Source organism: Ammodytes marinus (assembly GCF_949987685.1).
Source record: "Ammodytes marinus genome assembly, chromosome: 2".
Classification (NCBI taxonomy): domain Eukaryota; kingdom Metazoa; phylum Chordata; class Actinopteri; order Uranoscopiformes; family Ammodytidae; genus Ammodytes; species Ammodytes marinus.
Window position 1 is genome coordinate 29214576 of NC_137231.1, and position 13991 is coordinate 29228566.

The 13991-nt window shown below is 38.1% G+C and overlaps 1 protein-coding gene across 1 annotated transcript in view; it reads right to left on the minus strand.

Annotated features, from left to right (window-relative positions):
- Positions 1 to 5628: 5628 nt before the first annotated feature.
- Positions 5629 to 13991, minus strand: part of adamts3 (ADAM metallopeptidase with thrombospondin type 1 motif, 3) — a 164681-nt gene continuing 156318 nt past the window's right edge. The window contains exons 22-23 of the mRNA XM_080047884.1: positions 13764 to 13881; positions 5629 to 9870 (exon numbers count right to left, since the gene is read on the minus strand). Of these exons, the coding sequence (XP_079904010.1) occupies positions 9353 to 9870; positions 13764 to 13881 (636 nt within the window). The 3' untranslated portion in view covers positions 5629 to 9352. The remainder of the gene's footprint in view (positions 9871 to 13763; positions 13882 to 13991) is intronic.

Here is a 13991-nt window from a genome sequence, read left to right on the forward strand (position 1 = left end):
TCGAAAATTTAAAATGGAAACATTTACTGTGTTTTACTTGAATTGAGCATTGAACACTTCGTCCCAAAAAAATACATGAAAAAAATAAAGAATAATCACACATTTTGTGGACCTTCTGCCTATGTTGGTGAGGATTGTGAAAGGTCAAGTGCTTAATTGATTTAAATAGAGAAAATTTCCAGTTTCCACAATGGCGCAAAATCCTGCCAGTCTTTTCTTTCAGCTTTTCAATCATACAGTAGCTACGATCATACATCAGCCAAATCCGATATTTTTCCTCGCTCAAAATGATCATTTATGTTCAGATAATTTGTCCAAAAAACTCACAAAAAACCATTGCCTGTCTTCCAAGCCCAATCTCGTTGAAACATTTTGGCGAGCTCACCCCTTCATTGAGAGTAGTTCACACACTTAGAGGCACACTGTCATACAAATGTTTCACAAAAGGCTGAACGAGCCCGACCTAGGCTGCCTGCCACCGGGAGGAACTGCTGCTTGGCCTGTGCACAAGCTAAACATTCTGCCAAAATGAAAAAAAAAAATTGTTTCCTACAACTTGATGCATACATAGCCTACCCTGCGTTCCAAATCACATATTTTTCCCTTTTACTATACTACATGCTGGTTTCCAAACTTCAAGATGAAATTGGAATGGATGTACAGTATAAGGGCATCCTGGTATTTTTGGCATACTTCATTTGACATGCATGTATTGGGACATCTTGTTCTTTTTCTGGCATACTAAATAGTATGTAAGTATGGGTATTGGAACGCAGGGATAGTTTTCCAAAGCAACCATGAAATAACCCTGTAAAATGATGAATTTCTTTTTGCAAATTATGCAGGATTTGTATGTGTCACTTCCTGGTTTTACATTTGTGATGTTTAGCCTTTTGTACCTTGAATTGTTGTCAGAGCATTTTGCATTGTGAGATCCGGCGGTTAGGTTTCCAAAATCAGTCAATACAATTGCACCTGACCACTTGCCTCAAACAAAGCCGCGGCATTTTTAGAGGAAGTGAAAGGAAGAATAGTTCTCTGTTCCCATTATATTGTGACAATGCCAGTCAGAATAATGACAGGAAAGAAAGTAAAACGATCCATTTTACACAAGGCAATTTTTAAGTCAAGGAAAACATGTTTCTTCAAGTAGCTGCTTCATAGGAGTGATGAGACACACACTTTACATGACAATGCTTTTTCCTGACAATTCTTTTGTAACTTTACAAGGTTTTTCACTGTCTTGTCTGAGTTTATTTTTTAAATGCAGGATTTTTAGTTGATGCTAGCTGGGCGGGTTGGATCACTGTCAATCACATCAGATCGGAAATTAAATCATATTCTTAACAAAGAACATAAAGATGTTTTTATGTTTGGATAACACTTTACAATAAGGTACACACAATTAGTAACTACTAAATATGTTTTACTTTTTAAGTTTTTTGCGACTTTTTTGCATTTTGGGAGTTTTTTTTCTATTTGTGCGTCTTGAGGTACATTCAGCGGTATTTGAACTAGTCACCACTTGGTTGAATGGCTCTTTTGGCACCGAAAGGACCAAATATGCCACCAGACCCTTCACAGTAGAAACCGTCCTCCGCACGCCTTTATCTCTTTGACTGCGGGATTGGACCTAATTATATCCAAAAACTGAGATAAGGATTTGAACACAACCTCTGGGATTCAAACATACCTTTTAATGAATGCTACATCTCCAAGTATGACATATGTGTGACATAGGTGTGATAGTGTGACCAGGCAACAAGCTTTTCCAGACTGCAGCCTGTTCTTTAGGTCTTTTAATTTTTTTCTTTGGGGTGTTGAACTTAACATTTCCCAGTTAGAGAAAGACACAGGCCCAGTGGGATTCAAACAAATTGTCGAATTGTTTGATATTTTTTAAAGTGCATAACATTTAAAAAATGAAAATAAAACATCCTATGTTTCTTTTAAAATCAAAATAATAAATATGGTAAAAATAGATCAAGTAATAAAAAAGACTGTTACGTGTCTGCTGCACAACCCTAACCCTCCATACAGTGTGATGTGTAGATGTCAGATAGAGTAAAGTCAAAGCGTTGCTGGCTTGTGGCTTTTGGACAGTATAGGCTTACGTCACATCTCTGCAGCAGCTAGCTAGCACTGCCAGCGGCAGCCAACCAAGTGCTAAGTAGTTTATAGTGTGTCGGCGCATAGGATAAGCCCTCATCAGTCATGCACACAGTGGTTACTGGCTTCAGCCTCAGCCCGCCTGAGCTCTGAGCCTCCAGGAAAAGCAACACAAGGTTGCTATATATCGTTCACTCATTAAAGGTGGAGTCAGCGATTCTGGAGAACGCTTGATGACAAAATAACTTTTTATCAAAATCCGTGAATATTTTCTCACGATTCGCGCAACCTGTTTGTACTGTGTGCGCTGACAAAATAGTAATCCAGTGTTAATACACAGCATAGTATTTATATAAACAAGGGATATGTAAATAAAGGGTCCCACCATAGCTAGCAAATATAGCCTACATTATTTCTCTAAAGAAGAAGAAAAAAAACAGTGATGAAAGCATTTTTGTTGACGTTTCATTTATCATTTTGTGCACAGTCAAACACACACCCCTGTCAGAATGATTCCCTTTGATGTGGCTTTAATCAGGTTGAACAACATTGTCTTCTCAGATTTTTTTCCACATATAGCCTAACATCCCTCCCCTTTGTTTCCTGTCGTGTCCCCAGTTTGTCACACAGTTAAAGACTGACTGCACCGGGGCTATGTGTGTCCTCTATCCTCTCTGCTACTGTTGTTTTTAGCAGCACCTTCCCTTCCCGTCTCATCCCATTTCTCAAGAGAGCTCAGACAGACGTATGTGTCTCAGTGTTACCTTGTGTTTTTTTTATCTTGGATTTTTTTGTGATACTGTGTTGAGGTTCTTGTGAAGTGTTGCCCCTGTCTTTCGAGCGTGTTCAATCGAGAAAGAGAGAGAGAGAAAATATGCACTGCAGCAATGTGCGGAACGAGAATCACAAATGGGATTCTAGTTTTATAACTAGTGCAGTGCCCGTCGGAAGCAGCTATTAACTTATGCATACTTAAATGCATACTTAAACTGTCTATGAAAGCGGGACACAGAAACAGATGTGGCCTACACATAGGAAGTGTCACAGTCATCGAAATGTGGCTGTTTCATAGCTCATCAATGTCACTTTTTGTCTTTCTGTAATTTGATTTTGCCTTTCGAAAGAGATTGTCTCCATGCCTTTGTTCTATAGTTCTATAACAGCTTACGATTTACTTTAGGTAGGCCTCTGCTTTTCTTAGACGTTTGAGGTCAAACATTACGGAATGTTGAGGGGATGGATCATTTTGTCTTGTTGGTAGTCTGTTTTTATATCAATTTAATGGCTTATTTTTATCCTTAATATTTTGTGTGCAGCATTTTTCAATGGGGTAGTTCAGAATTTTGCGAGGTTAGTTTTATTTCTAACATCATTCTATCAACACAGACATTCACATCGATAGTCTGGCGTTATAATTGATTTGCCTCGGGCGTACTGTGGAGTGGGCACGACTGGTTTTATTAGCAGGCTAGCCACAACCGTTGACCTGTGCTAGCCTAGCACCAGCGAACTCGGCAACAAGAAGGACTGAATGAAATTGGTTGAAAACGTCTTCCAATGATTAATAACACAGAGGCTAACTTGGAAATGAGGTCCATAAATCCAAAATGTCGAACTACCCCTTTAACTGAATTAAAAAGTGCTATATTAAAAGCTTGACTCACTTACCTATAAAAATCGCTTTTACAGCTAATCCCATTGAGCTGTGTAAAGCCATGTGCAGAAATAAAACATACAGTTGGTGTTTGAAAATAATCCTGATCCCCATTCCAATGTTGAATAAGACAAGCACACTAATCCACTGTGGATTATTGTGTTCCATATTAGCTTTATCCTTTTGATACGTACGTGTACAATATGAGCGATATCAGGTGAGTGTGAAATGGTAATTAACATGAGGGAGACACTCGCTGTTCTCCAGAGTACATGCACACCGAGGTTTTGGTGTCAGAATATTAATAACCAGAATATGAATCATGCTGTGCAGAAGACTTATTGAATACAGCAGAACTGTGCACCAACTGGAACATGGGTGAGTTAACGTTTGTCAATTGAGCGGTTCCTTACCTTCTGTACAAATGAAATGAAGTACGATGGTCTGGTAGGATCAGGCTACAATATTTCATGACTTTGAAGATAAAATTATTTGAACTGATTTACTTCACCATTCAGAGTAAACCCACAACATCTGTCCTTGTGCCCAAAGACCAATACCCCCCCCCCCAAAAAAAACCTTTTATATTGTTGCTGCACAACATAATCTCTAATCCATTTTGACATTTTAGTCATTATCGTGAGGTGTGTGTACCTTAGCCTAAATTGCGAGCTCCACACCTCACAGCATGCTATCTGCAAAAAGCGATTGCAAAGACGCAGAGCCGATGACGTAGGAAACGCTTGGAAGGATAATAATAATATGATGAATTTGAACAGAAATAGATAGCCCCAAAGTGTTAATGTGATGTCTTTTTTTTCTTTTCGGAATTACATTTGAATCACGTCTGGCTCAAGTGTTGTTGTTGAAATGAGTTTTAACCAAGGCTAGTGGCCAGCTGTTGATACATCAAAAGTAGAAACACAAATAGGCTAATAATAATCTGGAAAGATTCATCTTCTTGCATTTTGAGTATTGATTCCGTGATGTAAAAATATGTAATCACATCACTTCCCTGCGGTTTTAAGCAACAGTCAATTGTAAAGGAGTTGCCTATATGAAAATGTCAGGCGTCGTTATTCAAGCGCTATTGTATCTTCACTTTAAAATCCAATTAAGTGTGAGACTCTGAGCTTGTCTCTCTTTTTAGTCTTATTAAAATGTTAGGGTTTGAAAAATAACAACAGCAGGCCACTAGCCTTGGTTAAAACTCATTTCAACAACAACACTTGAGCCAGACGTGATTCAAATGTAATTCCGAAAAGAAAAAAAAGACATCACATTAACACTTGTGGCTATCTATTTCTGTTCAAATTCATCATATTATTATTATCCTTCCAAGCGTTTCCTACGTCATCGGCTCTGCGTCTTTGCAATCGCTTTTTGCAGATAACATGCTGTGAGGTGTGGGGCTCGCAATTTAGGCTAAGGTACACACACCTCACGATAATGACTAAAATGTCAAAATGGATTAGAGATTATGTTGTGCAGCAACAATATAAAAGGTTTGGGGGGGGGGGGGATTGATCTTTGGCCACAAGGACAGATGTTGTGGGTTTACTCTGAATGGTGAAGTAAATCAGTTCAAATAAATTTATCTAACGTTTACCGCTCGCTCAGTTATATCTTTGAAAACTTTTTTCAAAGATAATTTTTTGTCCTTTTTATGCTTTATTAGACAGTTTGGAGAGACAGAGATACTCATACTCTTTTCAGACGCTTACTATCATGCAACTAACTCCCTCAATGGTTAGAAGGATTTTGTGGATTTGGGTGTACATGGGGATTTAAAGCTGCAATGCGTAACCAAATCGATATTATGTGGAAAGCATGACAAATGAAAAACAAATGAGTTAATCGTTATCTTTTATTGCTATGTGCTCCCCATTACAACAAACAGCATCAGTAGTGTACACTTCAATCTACACAAATACGTAGCAAAGCAAATAGAGCAGAGAGTGACTGACAGTCATGACAATCAATATACTTCAATGCACGGATAGCACCGGGGTATCGATACAGTACATGGAGAATCCTATGCAGTAACATCTGTCTGAGGGCTCAGGGATTGTCAATGTAACATCTACAACTATACCCTAGTAATCATTATTACAAGCTCTGTATAACATTAGCTGCAATGTTGAATAGACAGCAAGTAAAGGGACGTGAAGAAGAACGGGGAAGGAAAATGTAAAATGGTTAGACAATATACTGACGACTACAAACAGCATACAAACAACATTACTGGTTTACTGGTTGCTACACTATTTATGTTTTATTGAATAAGATAAAAGCATTTGTCTGGTCAGTATATGTGTCGCCGTGACAACAGCTCTGTTAACAACAACTTCTACTAAACAGCTGAGAAAAAGACAGCTTTCTGACAACAAGTAAGACATCTCAAAAAGGAGCATGTATATTTACATCTAATTGTTTGCAAAAAAAACAATGTCATTTCTAGTCTATCATAAAATTTAAAAAAATTAAAAAAAAAGTAGAAAAAAAGTAGAAATCCGTAAAAAAAGAAAAATGAAATTGTGGATGAAAATAAGAATGTTGTCATGAATGTGAACGGTTTCTCAATGGTATATCTGCTGCAGCTTATTGACCAGCGGGCGCTGTACATACTGTAAAAAAAAACAAAAGCAGCACCCTTTAACTTTTAATAAATATTAATGTACTCAATGCTATATACATGTACTATACATTGGCACACAGGAGTGAGTGTGAATAGTTGCGAGCTACTTCTTTGCTGAAAACACAAAATCGTGTCTTTTGCTATTGCAGTCAGATGCATGGTGGTGGTGAGGAAATCTTTTTTTTTTGCCTTTTTCAATAAATAGCCTTTTTTCTCTCTGTCCTGAACCACCTTCTCCCATTTTAAAAAAAAGAGCCATTTCGGAAATACTTAAAAAAAAAAAATCCATATACAGTAATACTCTTTTGAAAGTCCAGCTTTGTGTGCTTACAATGAGGCTTTGTTCCTGCAAAAAACAAAATATACAAAAAAATAAAATAAAAAAATCAGACTGAATGTGACAGGCTGCAATGAGCTTAAAGCTCCATTAAGTAAGATTTTTGACATTATAGTTTCGATAGGATGACTTGACTAATGTTAAACGGTCGCTCCCACTGAGAATTAACACCCAACTCTGCAGCACCACAAAGCTTAGTATAGCCCTTTGAGTCGGCTCTCGTCAACACCCCCCAGATAAAAACAGATACAATTAAAGAGCTGAGTGTAAGCTAAGTTAGCACCGCGAAGAACGTCAGCTGAAATGAACAAGCAGGTGGTGAAGAAAGTGGACCATCTAGCAGCTGGAGACATGGTCGTTTACATCAGGGATTTGGTAAAAATGTAATCTAACAGGTGCAACACTAGTGTGATTCAATGGGATGCTCAGGTTGCTCTGATTCTGCTTGATTTATGAATTTGTTCGCTAACGGGTTAGCCGCTAGCACTTGCTATGTGCGTGGGCTATACTCTGTCCCTGCATTCCAAATCACATACTTTTTCTTTTTACTGCACTACATACTAAAATACAGAAGAGTTTTAGGGCCACAGGAGAGAAAACAAAATCAGATAAGGAAGTATTTTTTTCATTATGTCGAGAAATGTCAAGAATGAAGACAAATACTCCAAAATGCGATTGGAGTTAGTGGGGCATTTATGTATTTTCAGCATACTACATTTAACGTGCATGTATTGGGACATCCTAAAACTTTTTCTGGCATACTAAATAGTAGGCAAGTATGGGTATTGGAACGCAGGGTTTGTCATACAACTGTGGTACTGTAAGTTTGTTTGGGAGTCTTTCTACCCCCTAGTGGTCAAAAACTGCTTAATGAAGCTTTAAGTGTCTGAAATCCAGGGCGTATGTGTCTTTAAAAAAAAAAGTTGTTTGCGTCATTAATGGTCACATCAAATCTGAAATTTCAAAACACACTTTGTATGGTGATATCTTCCTTTTTAAACCTGCTGTGTATAACATACAGTAGGCTACTTTCTAAACAATATAGTTTGATATGTTGGGAAATGTGCTTATTTGCTTTCTTGCTAGAAGTTAGGAAATTCGGAGGCAGTTAGCAACATATCTTAGCTTAGCACAATGAATACAAAACAGGTGGAGACAACTAGCCTAGCCTGTTTTTTTTATTATATGTCCCATTTTGTACAGATTAAACAAATTATATATCATGTTAATTAGTGAGTTCTAGAGGTGATGATAGACGTAGGCTAACCTTGAATTTTGGACAGAGCAGAGCTAGCTGTACTTTCAGTGTTTACACTAAGCTAAGCTAACTCTCTCCTGGGTGTAGCTTCATATTAACCATATGGATATTGGAAGTGTTATCCAGCCGTCTTCTTAATTTGGCAAGCGAGCAAATACATTTATATCTTAAAGTTCCTGTAAAACATTCCCCAGAGAACCTTGCAACAGCATTTCAAAGTGGAACATTTCAGTTTGGTTACATTTATCCTGCTGCTGATACGTTTACCATTAGAGATACTTAGTCTAAATGATAAAAAGTTGTTTGAAAGTCTCTCAAAATAATACTGCTATTTTCATGTACAGTATTTACAGGAACCTTTATAAATACCCATTTTTATAGAAACTGTAGAGCGCCACAAAAAAGACATTGCTAGATATATACTGTATATAAAACGAAAATCTATACAACTAAAAACGTTTTCCCTATTGGTTTTCCACTGTTTTATTTCTTCCCACTTTAAACATGTGGCCATATAAAAGTCTAGGTGCTGGATTGGGAAAAATTGAATTCTACAAGTCAAGCATCATATTTACATTTTTTTTTTGGCAAGAAAAATGGCATTTTTTTGTAGCGTTCAAGTAAAGAGGGGGTCCACTTTCTCATGGATTCTGTATGCATGAATTTTTTTCACAAGTGGAATGAGCTGTAACGACTGCACTTGTTGTTGAATTGGATTTAGCTTGCCGTTGCAACGCTCGGCATACACCAGGAGCCTGATAAATTACAACAAGAGAAAAGACCAATCAGAAGGGCAATGCAGACACCCTCCTTACTGCGAGAAGAAGTCAAGAGTTTGGTTGGAATTGGGCAACCGTTTCTTCGTAAAAAAAAAAATCCACTGGTATATTAAAAGCTTGCAGCCAGTCGGTGTAGCACAAAAGCTTCTTTGAATTGAATGAATGTGTCCTATAATGGCTATTTGGCTTTCTCTGAAAATGTTTCACTAATCAATTAAGCTTTTCATTCGACAAAAAGGAAAATTCCCCCTTTCGGACCATGTTCCATTGAAATGATCGTATTTATTTGAAATCATAAGCAAAGAAATACGTCTTGTTTGAGTCTAAAAAAAAGGCTCTCTGTAACATGTCAAAGTCAAGTATTTAAAAGTAAAATCAGGGGGCAAGAGGGGAAGGGGAAATTCTTAACAGCACAAAGTGAACCAGCACTTTTATTTATTTCTTAATCTCTCTCTCTCTGTCTCTCTCTGTTTTTGCCGTGAGGAGAATCTGTTTGAAGCTGGATTTTTATTTTTCTGCTGTAGATTTAAAAAGTCCTGAAGGGAGGGGGGGGGGGATTTGGGGTGGAGCGTCAGTCTCATCTCTCCACTTCAGAATACGCTGTAGGCCACCGGCTATCTGTCAAGCTAGTGGACTCTTGACCTTGCCTGGGATCCGCCCGTGGGGATTGCGCCTCCATCGCGTGCAACTTCCTGCCAGTCACACCAACGTTTCTCGGGACCCTCCTCGGAGCTGTGGTGATCTTCGACTGGGTTTTTCTAAGCAGCGGGGAAGAAGCAGGGGCGGTGGGGGTGGGGGTTACTTGTTGTTTTGAAGCATTACTGCCCGATGTCGCGGGTCCCTTGAACGGGCCTAGTTTGCCGGCGCGGGTGCCGTTGGCAATTAACGTCTCCAGGAGCTGAGAGGCAGATCCAAAGCGCACATACTCTTCTTCGGTCTCGGCCGCCTCAGAGAACATAGACAGCGTTCCCCCTCCGGCCGCCAGCCGCTTGGTGCAGGAGTCGCAGCACAGCTTGTTGTAGCCCGGGATGGAGCAGTATCGCGCCAGGACCTCCATCTGGCAGAAGATGGATTTGTCTCCGTTACAGGGGTCGTCTGAAAGTCAAAGAGCAAAAAAGTGTGAGCTTGGTGTGTGTGTGTGTGTGTGTGTGTGTGTGTGTGTGTGTGTGTGTGTGTGTGTGTGTGTGTGTGTGTGTGTGAAGAGTGCTGGTGAGTGTTGGTAGAGTGTAGAGGGCCCCTGGGAAGAGAGGAGTGGATCATGCATTACAGAGCACTGAGGCAAGGTTTTCTTCTTCTTCATCACAGACGGAAAGTGAAGCGTTTGTGAAAGAACTGCTCTTTCTACTTTCTACTGCTTAGACAGTGGGCCTTAGTTTACTACTGCTATATATATACAAATATATATATAAATACATCTATCTAAATACAGTATTATCTATCTATCTATCTATCTATCTATCTATCTATCTATCTATCTATCTATCTATCTATCTATCTATCTATCTATCTATCTATCTATCTATCTATCTATCTATCTATGATATTGTATTTTTGTGATGAACCTTATACTGTGGTTTTGAAAGTCACTAAATGAAAAAGGAACTGATTTATTCAGTGTTTTGTTTACTACTGACACCCACTGTGGTCATAGCAACAGAGAAAATAGATGAGCTGTTCACAGCACCAACCAAATTAACTTCCTTACTTGCAGCCTTTCATCCAAAACATTGTCATCAAAGCTGTCACTTTATCCACCATTCTATTTCACTAGCTATGTACGGGCTATTTCTATTTTTACTGGCAAAAAATGTGATACCGAAAACAAATAAGGAGAAATGTTTTTTCCGTTAAATCATCTGAATGAACGATAGAGCTGCAACGATTAATCGACGAATCGATTATTAATCGATTATTAAAATAATCGACCAACTATTTTGATAATCGATTAATCCTTTTGAGTAATTTTTTAATAAAACATTTCCAAATTCTCTGATTTGAAATTTGAATATTTTCTGGTTTCTTTAATCCTATTATGACAGTAAACTGAAATATTTGTGTGTTTTGGACATAACAATACATTTGAGGACGTCAACATGTGCTTTGGAAAATTGATCAACATTTTTCACCATTTTCTGACATTTTACGGACCAAAACACTAATCGATTAACAATCGAATAATCGAGAAAATAATCAACAGATTAATCGATTATCAAAATAATCGTTAGTTGCAGCCCTAATTAACGAGTTAACATTTCCAGTGGTTGTAATAACAACTCTATGCACATTCATAATCCCGTGTTGATTAAAAAACAGCCTTGTTTAGTAATATTCTACAGCTGCCACATGCACCATCGATCAATCCTTTTAAATCTTGGCTGTAAATATCATCTTGGTATTGATGTTGAAATGAAAGAGTCCAAATAAACAAGTGGCATATGGTGACATTTAAGAATGATACACTCTTACTGGCACTCTAAATAAAATGTGCTGTTAAATTTTTTTTGTTTGTGAAGATTGTAGAAGAAGGATGAGGGCTGAAGCCAGATGTGGCATATAGGAAAAGGGCAGATTTAATCTCCACACATTATCATCAATATTACTATTTTTAAAGGTGAAGTTTACGTAAATATAAGTGTTAAATCACTCTATATTCATACAGTGATCACTTATATAGTGTGCGCGTTTCATAACTCCAATCTCTTAGTCATCCGCTCTGCATGTATTCGGCAAATACACTTTTCTCCCGAAACTGGTATCCAATCAGAAGAGAGAACGCTACAAACCGGCACGTCTCACTGCCAGTGCACGTGCAGAGCGACATATCGGTGAATGTGTATGCGCCTACAATGGCGGAGCAGGTAAAAATCCTTCACAATGTCTGTTTTTATGGTTTTTATCATGTTTTATCACACTTATGGATCTGAGATGATGCTAGATAACTCGCTGCTTGAAGACCGCTCTTAAAGGTTTTCTTAAATCAGCTGCTTTTAACTTCCTGTGTTGTGCTTAAAGGAGCATTGTGTAGAATGTATTGGCATTTCATTTTTAAGAACGGACTTGGTCGAAATGCAATATATCATTCATTGTATGTTTTTTCTTTTATTTCTCTTTTAGCACATAATGGACAAACTTAATGGCCATGTGCATTTTTAAAGTGGGTGTCCTTGGGAAATGCATCTGTTGGAAGACCAAGAAGAAGTACAATAGAGTACATCGCTAAATACATCTTCACTTCATCACTTGATATTGTGGAAAGACTTGAGGCGGTTGTGGATAATGCCATCTTTGGTAACTAGTGTTTTGTCCTTGAAGGCCACTGTAGCTTCTGTTATTATTCGAAAGCGGTGGGGTTGCCCAGGGAGCATTGCATTCAAGAACTTTCACCGCTAAATGCCACTAAATATTCAGACACGTCAAACTGCATCTTTAAAGGGGCACTGTGTAATACGACCTCATCAAGAAAGTTTAAGAAAGTTCTAGAATGCAACGCTCCCTGGGTAACCCCACCCTTTTTGAATAATAACAGAAGCTACAGTGGCCTTCAAGGACAAGAACAATTCTAAATTCTAAACAATGCACTGGATGACATTCCAAAAACATGGAATCCTCCATAAGACTTGCGCTCAATGTACAAAATGTAATATTAATATTTGTAATTCTCCGCTCAGGAAGATAATTCAGATTATTGGCAGAGGTGATTTTACACCAATGAGGACATATTTATGAATGAGGATATTGATTTTAGCTAATAAATAACTTAAAATGTTACACAGTGCCCCTTTAAACATTTGAACTGTTTAATCTCGTATATGGTAAAACAAAACGTAACAGTCTGACTCTATATCTATTTAAAGTTAGCAAACATTAGCCTCACCAATCTCTGCTTATACCAAACCAAGTAGCAAAACTCCTGTGTGTGTGTGTACCAAACAAATTTGGTTGTGATTACATCTTTCTGTTTACAACTGTTCACTAGCAATAGGAACATTGTGTTATTATAATTTTTTCAGAAGCATTTTGCACTCGAATTTCAATCTGCAGACCAATACGGCATAGCATTTTTGAATGTACTTTGACTTCCCTCCAGGCCAGGTTGTGTCCCATTTATTTCATTAGGTGATACAAATATTGGCAGTATTTTGAAACCTGCTTTACTACAATTCAACACAGAGAATATCTATGTTATGTTTCGTCAGAGTTGTACTAGTTCAGGTGCAATCTGAGTTTGCTTACCAACTATAATGAAACTTTAAAAAAAGAAAGAATTATGCAGACTTGATTTTCACTGTGATGAATTGCACAACTTAAGCCAGTCTAAAGAGTTGTGCCCTTGATTGATTTTAACGCCATAGAGAAATTAATGGAAAGAAATGGCTGCCTGGAAGGTCGGGACAATACATCACAGCAGTGTTCGGGAGGTGAAACTTGCTAAAATGGCTTTTAGGGAAGGAAAAGACAAATTATATATTTTTGGTTTATTTTGGAGGGCATGAAATGTGCTGACAGGTTGATGCACTGAATTAAAAAGAAAATGTGATGTGTTATGAGTTATGAGCCAGCAACAGGTTTTGCGTCAGTTCTTAAAGGTTCCGGAAAAAACTTGGTAAAAATAGTAAAAAGTCAATATATGAGATCAAAGTTGGGTGTCTCAATAAGAATTTACAAACAATTTGATTGGAAATAATTGTTCATAAATATTTTAAAACTGAAGTAAAATAACAGCTTTTTTGACTATTTAGACTGTTTGACAGGACTGTGCCGTTACAGTATTGAACGTTCCGCATGGCAACAGTAATTTAAAAATATGCAAAGATATTTTTTGGCATTTTTCATGCTTTATTGACAGTGTGTAGAGACAGAGGTGAAATGGGGCAGAGAGGGGAAGACATGCAGAGAACTGACCCGGGCGGGATTGGAACCCAGGTCTGCTGCGGGGCCTGGGCGCAGTGGGTATGGGTTACATTACATTACGTCATGGTTGTGCTTACCGTGGCAGGCTCCCGGTCGGCAGGTTCTCACGTTCTCCGGTCTGTCTCCAGTGCATTGTTCTCCGATGCGACAGGTGACCAGACGCCTCTCCATCCCCTCTCCACACGTCACAGAACACTGCAATACATTCAAGATTAAAAAAAGGTTAAAGACCTACTTCACCGGTGAAAATATGAAAGTGTATTGAACTCTGAGATCCTATATAGTATAAATGTGCAAAAATGTTA